The 21,618-nt window shown below is 43.6% G+C and overlaps 1 protein-coding gene across 3 annotated transcripts in view; it reads right to left on the bottom strand.

The window, feature by feature from the left end:
• MIS18BP1 (MIS18 binding protein 1) overlaps window positions 1–20,871 on the bottom strand; it is a 73,413-nt gene extending 52,542 nt beyond the window's left edge. For 2 of the 3 annotated variants that reach the window (XM_080659159.1, XM_080659160.1), the window contains exons 1-2: window positions 20,487–20,871; window positions 1,291–1,907 (exon numbers count right to left, since the gene is read on the bottom strand). In XM_080659159.1, the coding sequence (XP_080515285.1) occupies window positions 1,291–1,816 (526 nt within the window). In that variant the 5' untranslated portion in view covers window positions 1,817–1,907; window positions 20,487–20,871. The remainder of the gene's footprint in view (window positions 1–1,290; window positions 1,908–20,486) is intronic. The other variant, XM_080659161.1, reaches the window with a different exon arrangement.
• Between the last annotated feature and the right edge of the window lie 747 nt (window positions 20,872–21,618).

The following is a 21,618-nucleotide window of genomic DNA, read 5'->3' as shown; positions in this document are numbered from 1 at the left end:
CAGCCTTCATTTTACCCAACTGATTTTGCAGCATTAGTTTTGTTGTCTTGGCTGCCAAAGTATCAATCCTAATTTTTCTTCTTCCTTATCTTCTAAGTGGCCTTTACTACTCTCTATCCTTTATTCTAACTTCTAAATTTTGGGACTCATTATTGAATGTTTTGTCTTTCTACACTTAATCCTTGATGATCTCATCTCATCTCATAGTTTTAAAGACTATTTAGGTACTAGTAATTCCCAAATATATTTTTCTCACCTGAACTACGCCCTTTAATTCCAACTAATTTTTTTTCAACAGCCTAATTCACATCTACACCCAAATTTTTAAAAGACATGGAAATTCACATGACAAAAATGAGTGAGATCATGATCCCACTTCTCCTTCAATCTGCTTTATTTCAGATAAATCACCACATCTTCCCAGTTGCTTGGGCAATAAAAACAAAGCCAAACAACAACAACAGAAAAAAAACACTCTATGGAATCATCCTTTATAACCTTTCTAACATTCCACACCCCATATGGGCTAATGTGATTGGCTTTTCCTTTAAAATATATCCAGAATCCAACCACTTCTTATCTTCACTGCTACCACTTGGATCAAGCCAACACCATCTCTCACCTGGATTACTGCAGTAACTATTTCAAATTAACAGCCAGAGTGATATTTTAAAAACATAAGTCAGATCTTATCATCCCTCTCCTTAGAACCTCCCAATGGTTCCCTATTTTGCTCACAATAAAAGCTGAAAAATCTTACATCCACCTATTAAGGCTCTACATTATCTGACCCTCTTATTTATCCCCACCTCCCCAGCTCTGTACATTCATTCCATGATACATTAATCTCATGGCTAGTCCTTGAATTTGTGAGGCACACTCCTGAAATAACAGAAATTTCAGGGCATTTGTACCAGCTATTATTACCTGTCTGGATCATCCTTCCCCATTCTCCAAGATACCTATCTGTATCTATCACCTTCTTCAGTTTTTCAGCTCAAATGTCACATTCTTTTGGAAGCATATCCTGACTATCCCACTGAAAATTACAACCTACTCTAACTCTCCCTATCATCCTTACTCTGCTACGTATTTCTTTCCATAGCACTTCTACTGTACCATAAAAATTACCTACTGTATCTGATCCCCACCACCTGAATGTGAGTTAGCTACAAGAGGGCAGGGATTTTTGTCCATTTTGTTCACGGCTGTATACTGAGTACCTAAAACAGTGCTAGACACAATAAATAACACATTATAGCTTTTTAACCAGCACATAATATAACTAACCTCTTAATAAGCTGTTTTCTGATTTAAATGATTTGTTGTTTTCCTTTTCTTCACAGAGGTAGGTATGCTGCAATACTCTTTTCTCAGCTCCATTAAGCATAAATATTTTGTTACTTTCACTTTTTGGTGATGCTTGTTCTTGCTTATTACACATTACCTTCTCTTTCATTCTTTGATATACTTTTCCTGGTGATTCATAATTTGCTTTATTTTTTAATCCATCCTTATTGGGCTTTATAGCACTGATATCAATATTAAGAAGACTGTTAGAGGTGCTAGGCTCTGCTAGCATGGTAGAATGAAATACATTTTTATCTTGAAAAAATGTCATTTCTGAGAGTTGATTCTTTTTCTGGTCATTCAATTTTAAAAAGGAGTTCTGATATTTCAGCAAATCTTTTACAGGAGTAAGCGTCCCTGAAGGAATGCTGTCAAAAAAGACTGCATGAATGGGCATATTTCTCCTTTGAGAAGATGTCTCTGAGGACAAGTGAATTCCTGGATGTTTTGAAGGTGTTGTAATCATCTTGATAAACAGAAGCAACAAATTTCCTCTATCAAAAAATTTACTTAATCACAGTTTTCAGGACCAATCTTCAGCAGGGGCCCAGAAGAATCTGTAATTCAATGTGAAATCAAACTTTATCAGGCTTTGGTGCAGAAAAACTTAAGTTTGCTTTCCATAATAACATTATACTAGTTAAAAGGTTTAATTGGTTCATAATAACACTGGATAACCTATAGCTCACAAGTCAGTGTTGTCCCATACACCAAAAGTTTTCAGGTTTGATCCCAGGTCCAGGCCCTTACGGAGGCAATGGATATCTCTCTCTCTCTCTCTCTCTCTCTCTCTCTCTCTCTCTCTCTCTCTCAAAACATATCCTCAGGTGAGGATTGGGGGGAGGGTGGGGCATTCACCAAAACATCTACTTAATAGCTCTAAGAACTGAATTTTGAACATCTGTTTTTGAAATTTACTTGAACCTAAAGTCCTATAGGTTCCCACCTAATATTAACATCAAAAAGCATTCAATGACTCTGCATATCCTATCTGATACAAGAGTAATATGCAAATTGACCGTACCTCCACTACAACCACAACCCACGCCCACAAGCCAATCAGGAGTGAATATGCAAATAAACCCAACCAAGATGGCTACGGCCACAGAGAGCAGGAGGGAGGCTTGGGTTTCCCCGGCAATAGAGGAAGCCAAGCTTTCCGCCTGCCCTTGCCGGCCTTGGCCGGGGGCAGAGCCGGGCGACTGGAGCGAGCTGGGGGTCCCCTGCCCAGGGCCCGAGCCTCGGCCAGAGGCTTGTGGCCTTGGCAGGGGGTGGAGCCAGGCGATCGAAGGGAGCTGGAGGTCCCCCGCCCAGGGCCCGAACCTCGGCCAGAGGCTTGCAGCCTTGGCAGGGGGTGGAGCCGGGCGATCGGAGGGAGCTGGAGGTCCCCCGCCCAGGGCTGGAGGCTTTAGGCCTTGGCAGGGATGGAGCTGGCGATTGGAGGGAACTGGGGGGCCCCCACCCAGTCCCCAAGGCTTTAGGTAGTGGTGGAGCCAGAGATCGGAGGAGATAGGTGTGAACTACAGAGGAAACACCTTTTCTGACCGCTCATTGGCTAAGCTCCCTGTATGCCACTGGTAATATTCTTAGTAACTTGGGTATAAGAATCCAAAAAGGTGATCTAGGGCTTTTCCACCACACTCCTGGAGAAAAAAACGAAGGCCCGCTGCTGGAGGGCTAAGAAATGTCATATCCTGCCCTAGCCGGTTTGGCTCAGTGGATAATGCCTAGGTTTGCCAACCACAGGGTCCGGGTTAAATTCTGATCAAGGGCATGTACCTAGGTTGCAGGCTCCTCCCTGGCTGGGGCCCAGGTCAGGGCTCATGCAGGAGGCAACCAATCAAAGCGTTCCTCTCACTTTGATGTTTCTCTCTGTCTTTCGCTTTCTCATCCACATTCTCTAAAAATCAATGGAAACATATCCTCAGGTGAGGATGAAAAAAAAAAAAAAGGAAGAAAGAAATGTCATATCCTATGAAAGACACATCTTGAAAATGCCTAAAGAAAGTTGTCATTTTTTCATGGAGAAGGGACCAGAGTCCGTGTTGATGAAAACACCTTGGTGGCTGCAGTGGCTGCAGCAGTGGGGTGATGGGGCTGGTGCCTTTCCCTGATCAGCCCGGTCACCTCCCACAAAGGGAATAGGAAATTCCCTGAGGGTTCCCAGTATGTGAGACGGGGCAGGCTGGGCTGAAAGGAATCCTCCCCCCCCCCCCAGTGCACAAATTTCATGCACCGGGCTCCTAGTCTACACTAATAAAAGAGAAAGGTACAAATTGACCGTACCTTTGCAACGCCCACCAGCCAATCAGAAAAATCAACCCAACAAAGATGGCAGGTTAATTTGCATACACAGGCGCTGAGCGGCTGGGGGTGGGACACTTGAGTCGTTGCCATGGTGATGATGCAGGCGTTCCACATCACCCCAGCCGCTCTGGGCCTCTGGGCAGCATGGGAAGGCGGAAAGGCGGCTCCAGGCCAGAGCGAAGGCAGAAAGGTGGCTCAGGCCAGAGCGTAGGCGGAGCCAGCAGCCAGGGGAAGGAAGGCCTATTCTTGCATGAATCTTCGTGCATTGGGCCTCTAGTGGCATTATATTAGATCATAAAAGATTAAGGATTTTTTCCAATAGATACTTAAATTTTAAGGCGGCAGATACAATCATATATCCTAACAAAAGCTGAAAAATCTATTCAATTTTTTATTTAAACAATCCCCAGTCCTGATTTTGTTATGCTGCAGAACATTTCAATTATGAGGTTTTAGCTGAAAAAAAAGTCAAAAGTAAATTATATCCATTCTAATTTAAAAAATATTTAGTGCTAAGTAAAATTTTTTGAGGGAATCGTACTTGAGCATACATAGTCTTAGACTTGTTTTAGCTTGTTTCTTATGTACACATTTTATATCTGACACCTAGAAATTAAGATTCTATACAATAAACCATATAATGGTATTATGTAATACTTAGTAAAAAATTATTTCAACCCAAAGAGCTTATTAGTCTAGATTTAAACCATCTCTTATTGCTGAATTTATAACTATACCAATAACTCTTTGACATCATATAAACATAAAAAACCTATCACAGAAAATACTAATCATGCCAGACCAAAGACATCAAGTGTCTTTAGCTATCGTTAACTTCTGTGAGAAATAAATATGCAACTTAGAAATTCATATACATCAGTTTAGAAGAGAAAAATAGAAGGAAATATTTCTCAATAACTAGAGCAAAGAAAGGTATCTTGGGAGTCTAGCCTTATGACACAAAAATGATTGAATTCTTCCACAGAATGTTAATTCAGCAAATATGTACTATCATATATAGGTATGTGGCAATGGGCTAGTGACAGGAATCCTGTGCTGGGAGTTAACAACACTCATTAGCCATACACTTTAAACCTTCAAAAATTCTTCAGAACCTAATGAAATACTCCAACAGGGAATATAAATTACAAATTAATTACCAGAACTTAAAAGAAGCCCAATGTGTAGTAGAGACATACATAACAGATAATTATGGTCACAGTGAAAGGCTCCAAGACCAGAGAGGATCCAAGATGGTGGCGTAGGTAAACACCTAAACTGCTGCCTCGCACAACAATTTCAAAACTACAACTAAAAGACAAAACGTCTATCACCCAGAACCACGGGAAAGCTGGCTAAGTGGAAGTTCTACAACTAGAAGGAAAGAGAAAAGAACATTGAGACGTGCACAAGCGCTGAAAAGCTGAGATACGGAGGCACGCGTATCGGGCTGGCGGCAGGCGACTGGGAGCACTGCTTTTTTCAACCTGAAGGGAGACAAGCTCCCAATTACTCCGAACTCCGGTTTTTGGGGAGACGCGGAGGACCCAAACTCCTACAGGGAGAAGTTGGACTGTCTGCCATTGGGTTGGAAAGTGAGGGTGGCTTGCTTGCAGGGCTGTGCACAGGAATAATTGTTTACTGCACTGGGGCACGGGGCGCGGGGAAGCGGTCAGAGACACATAGCCGGCTTACTGGCAGCCATCGCTGTTTGCCACGCCCTAGCCTAGTGACGCCCTGAGACTCCGCCCTGCACAACCTACAAACCCACCCTAGCTCCAAGCAGCGGCTTTAGCATATGAATGGCCTGCCCTATTGCAGCTTAACATAGCAAACTTGCAGCCCGGGTCAGACAGCTCCAAAACCTCCAAACCCCAAGCAAAGAGGAGAAAACTGTAGTTCTCGCTGTAGCTCCTGCTGGGTGGCCTCAGACAGTAGCTGGCCTGCACCCCATTGGAGATCCAGAAGCCAGTGTACCTAGTGGTCAGTGTGAGACACCAGATTTCAACTCCTCAAATCCATAAGTGACACATTCCAGAGGCAGACTCAGTGAGCACCAAAGCCCCACTGAAACAAGTCCTGCACCATAAGCGTGTCTCCAGCGCAGCAATTCTTCCATTATAGACACAGCGGGTCCTCACAGACAATTGGCCTGGAGGTCAATTCCTCCCAGTGTACCAACAAGGCTTAACTACACCAAGACTTTGCACTCAGCCCACAACGGGGTGAACCAAGAGCGTCCACTTCAGGTGATTGGGGAGGCTGAGCTACTGGCCCCTATAGGTCACCTACCACACAAAGCCACTCCATGAACACAGGGAAGCAGCCAAAATGGGGAGACAAAGAAACATGTCACGAATGAAAGAAATGGAGGAAAGCAAACTACAGGACGATACAGAGTTCAGAACCACATTTATAAGGTTACTCAAGAATCTTCTAAAAACCACCGAGAAACTTGATGAGACCTCCGAGGAGCTTAGTGAGACCTTCAAGGACCTTAATGAGAATGCCAAAAAAATGGAAAAGGACCAGTCAGAAATTAAGCATACACTGTCTGAAATAAAGAATATACAGAAATTCAACTGTAGATCAAAGAACCCCAAGAATCAAAACAAAGACCTGAAATATGAGGAAACAAAAAACACCCAACCAGAAAAACAAAAAGAAAAAAGAATCCAAAAATATGAAGATAGTGTAAGGAGCCTCTGGGACAACTTTAAGCATACCAACATCCGAATTTTGGGGGTGCCAGAAGAAGAGAGAGAGCAAAATAATGAAAACCTATTAGAAGAAATAATGACAGAAAACTTACCCTACCTGGTGAAAGAAATAGACTTACAAGTCCAGGAAGCGCAGAGAACCCCATACAAGAGGAATCCAAAGAGGACCACAGCAAGACAAATTATAATTAAAATGCCAAGGGCAAAAGACAAAGAGAGAATCTTGAAAGCAGCAAGAGAAAAACGGTTAGTTACCTACAAGGGAGTACCCATACGACTGTCAGCTGATATCTCAACAGAAAATATGCAGGCCAGAAGGGAGTGGCAAGAAATATTCAAAGTGATGAACAGCAAGAACCTACAACCAAGATTACTCTACCCAGCAAAGCTATCATTCAGAGTTGAAGGTCAGATAAAGAGCTTCACAGACAAGAAAAAGCTAAAGGAGTTCATCACCACCAAACCAGGATTACATGAAATGCTGAAGGGTGTTCTTTAAGAAGAGAAAGAAGAAGAAAAAGGTAAAGATAAAAATTATGAACAACAAAATGACATCAAATACATACCTACCAACAAGTGAATCTAAAAATCAAGTGAATAAAAAATCTGAAGAACAGAATGGCCTGGAGAATATAATAGAATCAGGGACATAGAAAGGGAGTGGACTGACAATTCTCAAGGGGAAGGGGGTGTGAGGGGTGTGGGAAGAGATTGGACAAAAATCTTACACCTATGGATGAAGACAGTGGCGGGGGGTAAGGGCATGGGGTAGGGTGGGGTGGGGAATCAGGTGGAGGGGAGCTAAGGGGAAAAAAAAAAGAGGAACACCTGTAATAATTTGAACAATAAAGATTTATTAAAAAAAAAAGAAAGGCTCCAAGACCAGCCCCATAATTCCTCCTTCACTTTGCCCAACCTCTTCCCTCTCAATGTAATAGGATGGAGAGGTGAGTAGTCAAGATTTTAAAGATCCTCAAATTTCATTCCCCTTCAGGAAGACATAGTTCTTTTATGAGCCTCTCTTTCCCATTGTGTGCTAAACAGCAACTCAACAGAAGCCCAAAGAGTTGCCAATAGTTGACAGTGGTTTTGTTAGGGGCAGAAATAGAATACTGGGGACTAGCTATGTAGACAAAAAGGGGCCACATGCTAACCTGACAAGCTCAGGGAAGGCCTGCATGGCGGTCTTGCAAACTCAGAGAACTAAAGTAACCACAAAGGATAGTCTAAAATTAAACTTTAACTAAAAGCAGTTATGGTGGGCAGTTACATCCTAGGCTGGTATCTTCACTGACAAGGTCAACCATTACCTTAACTGAGCCTGTCTGTTTGCATCTATAACAACATACCCTTGAAATGTCTGGGTAACTTTTAACTTCCCTTTTTCTGGACCCTTGAGGCACAACCTAATGTGCCTGGGCATCAGGAAAGATACCACAAATTCCTTCATTGTTATGTTAATAGTTCCTGCACCCACCTAAGTATGTGTCTATCATTTTACTTTTCATCCAATCCCAGGGGTTTCCCCTCATTGCTTTCTCCCACCTCTCTAGTCTATCACTAATGGATTTCATGTAACCTACCTACATCCCTTCCGCTGACTGCAATCCTATATAATAAAAGTGCAATATGCAAATCAACCAAACAGCCAAATAGTGGAAGACCATCGGGACCATGCTATGACACCCAATGGTGCCAGGCCAGTCAAAGTGGGTGCGATGTGATTGGTCCGGGGCCCGGCCATCGCCCCATGATGGCCCCACAGAGGGAGGCCCAGGCCACTGACTGGCGGACTGTGGCAGGTGGGTGGGGCCTCCCTCTGCAAGGGAAACTTGGGTCCTGGGTGCCAGCAGCGGGGGTAGGGGGAGCTACTCTTGCACAAATTTCGTGCATTGGGCCTCTAGTGTATAAATATAGAAGTAACCCACCGTTCTCCAGAGCATTATCTCAATCCGTTGAGGTTCTGCTTCCCAGCAATTGTCAACAGTTTGGCTCAAATAAACTCACAAAAATTCTTTACAGGTTTGAAATGTTTTTATGTTAACAGCTATTAGAAATGTTAATAAGAAATATTAATCATGCTCTGTTAACTGTGACTGTTTTGTTCTGATTAAAGACAGCACATTCTAACCTCGCTGGGAGTTGTACACAGGACCTGGGAGGTCATCTGGAAATGTGGCCCATCCTCCCCACCCCAAATCTGCCTATTATCATGCAAAGATTAACAGCCTTTTTGCAGAAAGCAAACAATGGAGTCCCGGATGCCCCTAGCCCTTTGCAAACCCCCAGCCACACTGCTTACATTGCCTGTAATCTGTAAAAATCATACCCATTCTTATTCCTTTTGCCCACTTACCCATGTTATCTTTGTCCAGGTACCCCATATAAGCAGCTGGCTTATGGGGGTGGGGGGGAAGGTACAAAGCTGATTTTCATGGCTGACCTGCTACTCTTCCATACTGCCAGCTTTATTGGAATAAATGCTCATTTATGATTCAATCCTGTCTCTGCTGTATTGGCTCAATTAGTGACAGGCAGCCAGGACGGATTGATTGGTTGTTGGTTGTCCGGTTTCAGCTTCAGTGTGGTTGGTGGAACAAAAAAGGACAAAAGGAGAAAATCATCCAGAATTTTCTCTGACTATAGAAGCTTTGCAGAATAGATACAGAATAAAAAACACCACTAGGTAGAGGCAATCAGGAAACACCTGAACCTCCATTCTCTGCATACTTAAAAGAAGAGCAAAACGAAGAAAAGTTGCTCAGACTCTAATGAAACAAAAAACCTTAGATAATGGGGATTCAGTAACTGGCATTCCTCAAATTAAGGAAGGAACAGAGTGTCCTAAGGGCCAAGCATACTTGACCCAACAGAGGTCACAAATTAGAAATGGTTAGACCAAGATGGTAAACACCTGAACTTGCTGACTCCCACAACCACTTCAAAACTACCACTAAAAGACAAAACGGACATCATACAGAACCACAGGAAAGCTGGCTTAGTGGAAACTCTACAACTAGAAGGAAAGAGAAAAGCACACTGAGACTCAGAGGAGCTGCGGAAGTGCAGAGGTACAGAGGTGCGTGCTTGGAAAGGGCTGGCAACTGAGTACACAGCTGGCTTTTTCAATCCACAGGGAGACACAAGCTCCCGACTGCTCTGAACTCCAGTTCCGGGCAAGACTCTGGGGACCCAGACTCATACGGGGAGAAACTGGACTGGCTGGCTTCGGGCGGAACTCGAGGGCGGCTTTCTCTCAGATGTGCTTGCAGTGATTACTGAGGGACACTGAGACCCGGGGGCCTCTTAGGGCAGGGGTGAGGATCAGCCATAGCTGTTTACTCCGCCTTATTGATTCCCCTGAGACCCCGCCCCACCCAAGCTGTGCGCAGAGGCTTTTGCATATGAATGGCCTGGCCCTTTGCAATTTAAAATTACCTAACAAACTGCAGCTGGGTCAGAGAGCCCCAGAGCTGCCAAAAGAAGGCCCAAGGCCCCACAGCAGCTTGCACTGCTTCACAGCTGGGCCTCATCTGGGCACCTCCAAACTCCAAACAAAGAAGAGGAATCTGCAGATCTCTCTGTAGCTCCCGCTGGGTGGCCTCAGGCAGAAGCTAAATTTGCACCTCCTTGGAGATCCAAGAGCCAGTGTACCCAGTGGTCAGAGTGGGACCATCCAGATTACAGCTCCTCAGATCCATAAGAGACACACTCAAGGGGGCAGACTCAGTGAGCACCAAGGCCCCACTGAAGCAAGTCTTGCCCCATAAGGGTGTCTCCAGCACAGAAGTTCTCCCATCGTAGACACAGCTGATCCTCATAGCCAACTGGCCTGGAGGTCAATTCCTCCCAGTGATACCAACAACAATCAAGGCTTAACTACAACAAGACTGTGCACACAGCCCACAAAGGGGTGCACCAAGAGTGTCTACTTCAGATAACTGGGGAGGCTGAGCCACTGGGCCCTATAGGACACCTAGCACACAAGGCCACTGTATCAACTCAGGGAAGCAGCCAAAATGCAGAGACAAAGAAACAGGTCACAAATGAAAAAAATGGAGGAAAGCGAACTCCTGGATATAGAGTTCAAAGCCACGGTTATAAGGTTTTTCAAGAATTTTCTAGAAACTGCCAATAAATTTAGTGAGACCCTCGAGGATATGAAAAAGGACGAACGAGAAATTAAGCATACACTGACTGAAATAAAAAATATTATACAGAGATCTAACAGCAGACTAGAGATCGCAAGAATCAAGTCAAAGATTTGAAATACAAAGAAGCAAAAAACACCCAACCGAAAAGTAAAAAGAAAAAAGAATCCAAAAATATGAAGATAGTGTAAGGAGCCTCTGGGACAACTTCAAGCATACCAACCTCCGAATTATGGGGGTGCCAGAAAAAGAGAGAGAGCAAGATATTGAAAACCTATTAGAAGAAATAATGACAGAAAACTTCCCCCACCTGGTGAAAGAAATAGACTTACAAGTCCAGGAAGCGCAGAGAACCCCAAACAAAAGGAACCCAAAGAGGACCACACCAAGACACATCATAATTAAAATGCCAAGAGCAAAAGACAAAGAGAGAATATTAAAAGCAGCAAGAGAAAAACAGTTAGTTACCTACAATGGAACACCCATAGGATTGTCAGCTGATTTCTCAACATAAAACTATGCAGGCAAGAAATGTTCAAAGTGATGAATAGCAAGAACCTACAGCCAAGATTACTCTACCCAGCAAAGCTATCATTCAGAATTGAAGGGCAGATAAAGAGCTTCATAGATAAGAAAAAGCTAAAGGAGTTCATCACCGCCAAACCAGTAAGATATGAAATGCTGAAGGGTATTCTTTAAGAAGAGGAAGAAGAAGAAAAAGGTAAAGATAAAAATTATGAACAACAAATACATATCTATCAACAAGTGAATCTAAAAATCAAGTGAATAAAAAATGTGATGAACAGAATAATCTGGTGAATATAATAGAATCAGGAGCATAGAAAGGGAGTGGACTGACAATTCTCGGGGGGGAAAGGGGTGTGGGGGTTGCAGGAAGAGAATGGACAAAAATCATACACCTATGGATGAGGACAGTGGGCGGGGGGAGAGGGGTGGGTAAGGGCATGGGGTGGGGTGGAAACCGGGTGGAGGGGAGCTATGGAGGGAAAAAAGAGGAACAACTGTAATAATTTGAACAATAAAGATTAAAAAAAGAAAGAAATGGTTAGCTTCTTCTTGGACTGGGGAAGAGAAGATGAATTCTAAAATGATAAGCTTGTGCTTTTGTTGCAGGATTCCAAGGCAGGAGGAATATGGACACTGAGACAGAAAAGTTAAAACAAGGCCAAACAGTGTGGGCAATTTGCAGCCAGCTTGCAAATAATAAGCCATTATCTTCCCCAGCCAAGGACAAAAGCCTCACTGAGAGAATGCAGAAAAGGAAGAGAGAAGGGTGTTAGGATGAATTACCCTTAATCTCTCATGTATGGACATGTTTTCTGAAATATATAAGCCTTTCCAATAGCTTGGAGCAGACAGCTGGTGCCTGCAGAAGCAAGATAAGATGAATCCGCCTTCTCTTGACCGTCCTCCGCACTCTCCTCCCCTTGACCAACTCAAGCCCACCCCTCTGCTTGACTGACTCATGCACCCACATACTGACCCTATATTTCACACTCCTACCCTATATAAGAGAACCTAGACATCCCTTTGGAGCTGACAACCAACACACTGTTCTCAGCCAGCTGTGAGAGAATGCAATAAAATTTCTTAAACTCTCACAACATCTCTTGGCCTGGCTCTGGACCTAACAAAAGGGGAAAGGGAAAAAAGGGTAGTTTTACTCCCTAAGCAGAGAAGCCAGACTTCAAGGCTTCACAAGATAAAATTGCTAGGTACTTCTCATGAGTTCTGGGAAAGTGACAATAAAGTAAAAAGAGATCTTGAGAACTAATCTTGTATCAAAGTATTCAGCAGAGGAATTTTGAAACTTATAGGCAGGAGAGTACATATAACACCTCAGACCTCCACCCAACTCACTATTAGATTAGCTGAGAGCCCTTTTGTACTTCATAAGCTAGAAGTACAGACTTGCTTACCTTGCTTCTTTAATAAAGGTGCATACTTTGTTTTAATAAAATTGGCCTCATCGTAAGGCAGTCAGGGTCTCATTCGTATAAATTCATTTATATGAGAAGGCAAGAATGGAAGTTGGAGACATCCCTCTCTTCCACTGACTCAGGGGACTGAATAACACCTCTAGTGTCGTGAGAAGTGTCTCTAACACTTTCATTAACTGTTTAAAGCTATTTGGAAAATCGATTCTGAAAACTGACAAATGCCAATGTACTAGGAAAAAATTGTGATCTATTCAAAGTAAAGACTCAGGAATGGGAAAACCATTGCATGAACAGGCTAGCTATGAGTTTTTACAGTAAATGTAAATATAGAAGATTAAACAACTGTTGTTATGAACATGATACTAAATGTTAACTGTTAGTCTTCTTCCCAAAAAAGACATGAAAAAATTATATCGGAATTTACTGTAGTGTAGCAGTACTACTACTACTCATTAAAATGAAATGGGTCAAAATTCCCAAAACACACTAATCAAACTGGTAGGTGGAGTTGGGAAAAATGAGAGGACTTGTAAATTAATTGGAAAGTGGTAAATCTGAATCGCGCCCCCCACCCCTCGCAAAAGCAGTACCTGACATACAAAGGACTAAAATATATAACATTCAAAGAGACCAAATGAATCAATTTTAAAAAAATGATTAATACAGAAAATGGACAAAGAACATTAAAGACAATTAACAGAAAGACTACAAAGACAAATGAGTGAAATGACACTCCATTTTACTAATAAATGAAGAGATGCAAATCAAAAGAGGAAGCCTTCTTAATTTACCAGATGGATAAATATTAACTTCAAAACATAGGTGTGCATGCCCTTAATCAAGAAATTCCTCTTCTGCCCTGGCTGAGTAGCTCAGTTAATTAGAGCACAGACCCCCTGTAAGCCAAGGTTGGGGGTTCGACCTCCGGTTAGAGCACATGCAAGAACCAACCAATGCATAAATAAGTGGAACAACAAATTGATATTTCTCTCTCTCCCGTCCTCTCTAAAATCAATAAAAAACAAAAAACAAACAAAAAAGATAATTTTTTTTTCTAATAGAAACATCTACATAAGAATACAAATATAAGGGGTGATGGAAAGAGATTAACCAAAGAACTTATCTATATAATAAAGAGCCAGGGTCATAACAACTGTTACGACCAAAGGCTCCACCAGAACGGAAGTCAGTGCTGGGTTGCCGTGGCTGCGGGTCCGCTGTGCCGGGTGAGAGTCAGTCCCGGTCCGGCCATGCCAGGCGGGAGTCAGTCTCGTGCGGGAGTCAGTCCAGGCGGGATTCAGTCCTGGGTCCCAGCTGCGCCAGGTGGGAGCCAGTCCAGGGTGGGAGCCAGTCCTGGGTCATGTAAGTGGAAACTTTAAGAAATAGAAACAAGGCAGACCTATCCCTCCACATGGGGAGATATTGGCAGAAGAATAGCAGGGAGCCAGAACTCCTATCATCTCATAACAATAATGAATACCCATCCCCCTCCCCCGACACACACACCTACAAACCTTTGGCCAAGTGGGAAACCTGAACTTCCACTCTCTTCTTGAAATAATGAGGTTGCATCTCACCCTTCCCTTACCAGAGGAATATCAAAGCAAAGCCAGATAAAACAGGGTTGAAAAAGATCCAGAGTTTCATAATGCTCAAAATTTCTAGGTTTCAATTATCAAATTATTCATACAAAAAAGCAGAAAGATCTAAAACTGAATAAAAAAGATAATAGATACTAACACTGAGATAGTAGAGAAGACAGTTATTTGATAATAAGTTTAAAGCAGCCATCAAAATAATCTTTACATGAGTGATTTTGAACATCCTTAAATGGGGAAAAAAGAAAGTTATGGCAAGTAAATAGAAAGTCTCAGCAAAGAAAATGAAGCTATAAAGAACCAAATGAAAATTATATACAGAACAATATAATAACTGAAATAAATAACTCAGTCAAGAGGCTCAAAGCAGAATGGATGGAACAGAGGAAACACTCAGGGAACTAGAAAATATAACAATAAAAATATCCAGTGAGAATAGGAAGAACATGGGCTTGAAAACAACAGAAAAAGATCAGAACCACAGGAATCAGCAGAGTTATAACAACAACAAAAATCAATCAATCAATCAAACTGTAACATTTGGAGTCCAGGAAGAAATTAAAGGAGATGGAGCTGAAAGAGTACTTGAAGAAATAATGGCTGAAAACTCTTCCAATTGGTCAAAAGACAGAAATCCTCAATTTTAAGAAGGTGAGCAAATACAAAACGAGATAAACCCAAAGATATCAACACCCACATCATAGTCAAACTTCTGAAAAAATAAAAACAAAGAAAAAAATCTTGAAAGTTCTGAATGACAAATAACACTTTTTCTATAAGGAAAAATTCTCATGACAATAGGTTTTCCATTAGAAACCATAAAGTCTAAAAATAAAAGAACTGTCAACAGAGTCCTATTTCCAATGAAAATATCCTTCAGCAATATGGGGAAAATCAAGGCACCTCAGGAAAGAGAAAACACAAATGTAAAGAAGAATTGATAAAGAAAAATATCCAAATCTCAAAAAACATATGAAATATATTCAATATCATCTATCCAGGTAAAATCAAATTTATTCCTCCATTACTTACTTACCAGGATAGCTAAACTTAAATGGGTTTATAATATTAATTATTGGCAAGTATGTGCAAGATCTGGAACTCTCATTCACTGCAGGTGGTTGTATAACTTAGATAAAAGGATGCTAAACTGTATCTACTAAAACTAAACATATGCCTACAGTGTGACTCATTAAATTTACTACTTTCATATATCCAAAAGACATGAGCATATAGGTCCTCATAATCATATGTGAAAGGATGTTTAGCGTACCTTTATTCATAATATTTTAAAATTAGAAACAACTTACAAATTTGCCTACAGGAAAATGGAAGAATGGTAGTAAATTCAAATAATAGAATACTACACACCTAGAAAAAAAGAATAAAATCCTGATATGAAGAATAATATGGGTTAATTTCATAGATTTTATGTTGAGCAAAAGAAGTGAGACACAAATGAAAGTACATCATATAAACCCACTGATATGAATTTCATGAACTAACGGTACTATCAACGATTATAAAGGTCAGAAAATTAAGAAATTCTGAGGGTAGTAGTCAGAAAGGGGGATGAAAGAAACTTCTAAAATCTTGAAAAAGATTCTACATCTTATATTGGGTGTAAACAAGCTTACATATGTAACATTTATGTTTCATGCACAGGTGGAGTTAAATGTAAGTGTTTTCTAGCACTGAAAGTTGTTTATTATTTGAGCTTGGGTTCCTCAACTTTCAGAGTCCATGCTAATCTCCATTATGACATATTACCATCTGAAGATAATAGTGCCATCAAGATCTAATTCTACAGCTCAGTAGAAAAATGAAAGAGGATTTATCCTGATTAAGAACTCTGAAGAAATCATACTAACAATTCAATATAATTCACCAAATATTCTGCAAAAAATATCTCAAATGGAGTACCATTTATGATTCATAACTGGAATTTAAGAGGAAGTAAAAGAGTAGGTCTTCTGTTATTCTCATAGTTTGTGGACTCAGTAGTAATACTGATAAACTACTGAAAAAGTAGGTGCTTACTTTCTACAAATATTTAAATTGTTTGGGTAATACCAAAACACTGTAAATTTTTAGCCTAAACATACATTAATATATTTTTATTGTTAATTTTAGAGAGGAAGGGAGAGGGAGAGAAAGAAAGAAACATCAATGATGAGAGTGAATCATTGATCAGCTTCCTCCTGCATACCCCACACTGGGGATCTAGCCTGCAACTCGGGCATGTGCCCTGACCAGTAATCAAACTGTGACTTCCTGGTTCATAGGTTGATGCTCAACCACTGAGAAACAACAGCCAGGCAGCCTAAACATACTTTAAAAAGTGACTGTCATATATTGGAAAAAGAGACATTAAAGTAATATGTAATCCTATATAATAAAAGGCTAATACGCAAATCGACCAAGCAGCGGAATGACCGGTCACTATGACATACACTGACAACCAGGGGGCAGACGCTCAACACAGGAACTGCCCCTGGTGGTCAGTGTGCTCCCACAGGGGGAACGCTGCTCAGCCAGAAATCCTGAGCCGGGCTCACTTCTGGCAAGTGCAGCGGTGGTGGCAGGAGCCTCTCCCGTGGCGAGCAGGCCTAAGCCATCAGTCGGACATCCACCAAGGGCTCCTGGACTGCGAGAGGGCACAGGCCGGGCTGAGGACCACCCCCACTGAGTGCACGAATTTTGTGCACCGGGCCTCTAGTCTGTATGTATATGTCTGTGTATGTATCTGTGTATGTGTATGTATGTGTGTATAAGTGACCGTTGCAACCGAAAAAACCAGATGACTGAACAGGCTGCGCGGGGCAACCAGGCCAGCAGGGAGGGGCAATAAGGGGCAACCAGGCCGGGGTGGGGGGGGAAGGAGTTAGGGGCAACCAGGCCAGCTGGGGGGGGGGCACAGTTGGGGGTGACCAGGCCAGCAGGGGGGGCAATTGAGGATGACCAGGCCATCAGGAGGGGCTGTTAGGGGTGATCAGGCAGGCAGATGAGCAGTTAGGAGCCAGGGGTCCCAGACTGGAGAGGGTGCAGGCTGGGCTGAGGGGAACCCCCCCCCCCCCCGGTGCACGAATTTCATGCACTGGGCCTCTAATATGCATATATGTATTGCCCAGGAACAGAGACAATATGGTGGTGAAGGCCTAGGGCGGGCAGGAACCAGGTGATGAGGAGCTGGGGGATAAAAAGGGGGAGGACATCTGTAATACTCTCAACAATAAAAATTTTTTTAAATAATGCAAAAAATATGTGTGTGTGTGTGTGTGTGTATACCAGAGGCCTGGTGCATGGTATTCTGCACGAGGGTGTGTGTCCCTCAGCCCAGCCTGCACCCTCTCCAATCTGGGACCCCTCGAGGGATGTCCGGCTGCCCATTTAGGCCCGATCCCGGTGGGATCGGGCCTAAATGGGCAGCCGGACATCCCTCTCACAATCCAGGACTGCTGGCTCCCAACTGCTCGCCTGCCTGCCTTCCTGATTGCCCCTAACTGCTTCTGCCTGCCAGCCTGATCACCCCCTAACCACTCCCCTGACAGCCTGATTGATGCCTAACTGCTCCCCTGCCAGCCTGTTTGCCCCTAACTGCCCTCCCCTGCAGGCCTGGTCACCCTTAACTGCCCTCCCCTGCAGGCCTGATCCCCCTCATCTGCTCTCCCCTGCAGGCCTGGGTCCCCCCCAAGTGCCCTTCCCTGCAGGCCTGGTTGCCCCCAACTTCCCTCCTCTGCCCGCCTGGTCACCCCTAACTGCCCTCCCCTGCAGGCTTGATGGCCCCCAACTGCTTTTCCTTGCAGGCCCGGTCCCTCCCAACTGCCCTCCCCTGCTAGCCATCTTGTGGCTGCCATCTTGTGTCATGGGGGCAGCCATCTTGTGTGTTGGAGTGATGGTCAATTTGCATATTATTCTTTTATTAGATAGGGTAGAGGCCTGGTGCACGGGTGGGGGCCAGCTGGTTTGCCCTGAAGGGTTTCCTGGATCAGGGTGGGGGTTCCCCTGGGGCATGTGGCGGCCTGGGCGAGGGGCCTGTGGTGGTTTGCAGGCCAGGGCCACACACCCCGGCAACCAAAGTGGAGGCCCTGGGATCTGAGATTTATTTATCTTCTATAATTGAAACTTTGTAGCCTTGAGCGGAGACCTGGGCCGGCCAGGGTGTGCAGGAATCTTGGCTTCCTCCATTGCTGGGAAAACCTAAGCCTCCTGCTCACTCAGTGGCTGCAGCCATCTTGGTTGGGTTAATTTGCATACTCGCTCCTGATTGGCTGGTGGGCATGGCTTGTTGGTGTGGCAGAGGTACAGTCATTTTGCACATTACTCTTTTATTAGATAGGATATGTGTGGTAATAATAGCCAACATTTACTACATATATGCCAGACACTACATAACTTTACAGCAATTCTTAAGAAAAGTACAGTTATTATTCCCTATTATAAGATCGGAAACTAAGGCATAGGGTGGTTAAATAACGTGACCAAGGTCCCACTGACAATGATTAATAACTGGACCCAAGACTATCTAATTTCAAAGCCCAAGTTTTAAACAGGCACTATATAAGGACATTTACTAAAGTATGAAGGAAATTATAAACAATTTAAATGTCCAATATGGGACAAAACTCTGCTACATCTATACAACTGAATTCTATGTATTCAATAAAAATCTTGTGGATAAAAAAGGGACCACATACTAACCCTGACAAGCTCAGGGTGGCCTGCATGATGGCCTTACAAACTCAGAGATCCAGAGCAGTGGTCGGCAAACTGCAGCTCTTTGGCCCCTTGAGTGTGGCTTTTCCACAAAATACCACGTGCGGGTGGACACGTACAGTGCGATTGAAACTTCGTGGCCCATGCGCAGAAGTCGGTTTTCGGCTCTCAAAAGAAATTTCAATCGTTGTACTGTTGATATTTGGCTCTGTTGACAAATGAGTTCGCCGACCACTGACCTAGAGTAACCACAAAGGATCGTCTGAAATTAAAACTTTTAGACTAAAAGCAGTTTTATGGCAGATAGTCATGTCCTAGGCTAAAATCTTTCCTGACAAAAGTAAATTGAGCATGTCTATTGTCTTCTTGCATATATGACAACATACCTTTGGAATGTCAGGGTAACTTCCCTTTTCCCAGACCCCTCAGAGTACAACCAATGCACCAGAAGGGAGATCACAAATCCTATTATTGTTAACTAGAGGCCCATGTGCAGGTTGGGAACCTAGGCCTAACCTGCGATCAGGGCCATCTTTCGCCCACTTACCAGTTCCCAGTCCCACCCTGCCGCCACCCACCCTGGTTCCCCGTGGTTCCCTGTTTGCCATCTGGCCAATCGGAGCCTGCGGGCCAGCAGGGCTGGACGGAGAGGTGGTCAATGCACCTCATAGCGTCATAGCGACTGGTCGAGCAGTCGTTCTGGTTGTTACGACATTATGGTCACAGGACTTTTATTATACAGGATGGTAGATTTTTAACTAGCCTGTACACACCTATGTAAAAGAGGTATGTGTCTATCATTTTACTTTTTATCCAATCCCAGAGGTTTCCCTGCTTTGCTTTCTCCCGCCTCCCTAATCTATCACCAATGGATTTCATGTAACCCACTTGTCCTCTTTTGATTGTAATGTATAAAGCAGGGTACAGAACTGCCATTTTCCAGAGCATTTTTCTCAATCCATTGAGATTTTGCTTTACAGCAATTGTAGTCAGTTTGGTTCAAATAAACTCGCAAAAATTCTCTACAGGTTTCAATGTTTCTTAGGTTGACAACATATATATTTAATAACACAGAAAGTAGCCAGGATATATTAAATTTAAAAAAGAAGGCAGCAGAACAGATCATACAATTGCATTTCTGTAATAACACTCCTCCCCCCCCCCCCCCCCCACACACACACAGACATACTAGCATGGCACAGGGAAAAAGTCTGGAAGTTTACCAAACTGTAAATAGTGTTTATCTTTGAAAAGGATAAAGGGGCCTTCCATTTTCTAAATAATTTTAACGACTGAAAATGTTTGCAACCAATATATTATTTAATCAGAGGAAAACACGCTGGATGGATCAATTGTCCTGATAGACCAGTGGATCTTGGGTTCCATGGTGAAAAATCAGGCAGTGATGCACACAATCTTCCTACTTGGTAATCATTGGTTTTGTCCTAGAAGTGATTTTAGAACAAAGGTCTACAGTGCTCATTATCGAAAGGAATCTGAAAGTGGCCTACATTCTTGATAACTACATTACACACGCAACAAATGCACACACCGAATGAATAAGTAGTTGTGAAATCACTGCCAAAGCCAGAAATGTACAAAAGCCCGAGAGCCTAGAATGCTGAAGGGCTGGGACTCGCAGCGCCAGAGGCGAGGGGAAGGGGAAGGGAAGGTAGGCCATACCTGGAGTGAAGGGCCAGCCAGGGACAACCGGCGGCAGTTCCCGCTGGACTTCGTGTAGATGGGTGCCTGGAGCCCCAGAGTCACGCCTCCGACCCACGTCGGCCCCAGTCTGCAACCCGGGGTTCCCTACCACCCACAACAGTAAGTGAATTCAAATTTGAAGAGCCCGCCCCCCAGCCAGGACGGCATTGGAGCGCTCAGAAATGGCGTCACCGTGCGTTTCACGCGGACTCACGAAGACTGGGGGCGACTCCCTCGCCACGGGGGCAATGCTGTTTCCATAAAATGTAGGTAACCCCAAGTTGCCAGGGATATTGTCGCGCCCCAAGCTCTATAGTCGAGGAATCCGTTTGGTCTTCACACAGCGCGCGCCCTTTGGCGCTCCGCCCCTCCTCCCATTATGCTCTGCGCCAGGGAATACGTCATACAGATCTACGTCGGACGTCGCCTGCACGCTGGGACGCTGTTGAAGAGTCTAAAGTTTGGTCCTTCCCGGCTACCACCTGCCTACCAGTATGCTCGCTTGTGGCAGGTAGTTTTCCGTTTCTTCCGTGTTTGAGGAAACAGCCTGCTGAATATGTTTGAGAGAATTTTTTTAAATTTATTTTTATTGTTGAAAATATTACAGATGACCCCGTTTCCCCTCCTATTGACCTCCTCCATCCCGCCCTCCGCCCAGCGCTTTTAGTTTTCTCAGGCCGGCAGATATTTGAGACCGAGAAAAAACGTTTTTTATTTAAGGGAATGGACTCAATGCAAAGTTATACCTGCAATTTAGTTTGAGCTATTCCCTCAGGAACTGTGACTTTTTTTTAACCTTATCTCGAATCCCAAAAGCTTGAATCTCGGGAATTCTGGGTTGCGATGCAGTGGCAGTGGAGCCTAGACTGCGCCCAGAGATGCTGTGCTCGGACTAACCACTGCGAAGTGTGGATCCTTGCCTCCCTGCCGGCAGCGCGCAGCGGCGGCTAAAGCATCATGCCGGGCTCCTAATTTCAGTCTTGCGCGAGAAGAGCCAGAATAACAAGGGTTTTCAGCTCTAAACTCCTTCCAGCTCCCATCCTGTGTCTTCTCTCCAGGAATTTACCCCACCCCAGCCCCCGCATTTGGGACAAGAGTTAATCTATGTCTC

This window comes from Plecotus auritus (assembly GCF_963455305.1).
Source record: "Plecotus auritus genome assembly, chromosome: 1".
NCBI classification, from domain to species: domain Eukaryota; kingdom Metazoa; phylum Chordata; class Mammalia; order Chiroptera; family Vespertilionidae; genus Plecotus; species Plecotus auritus.
Note: the sequence above shows the minus strand (reverse complement) of the source record. Positions and strands in the feature narration are given on the sequence as shown.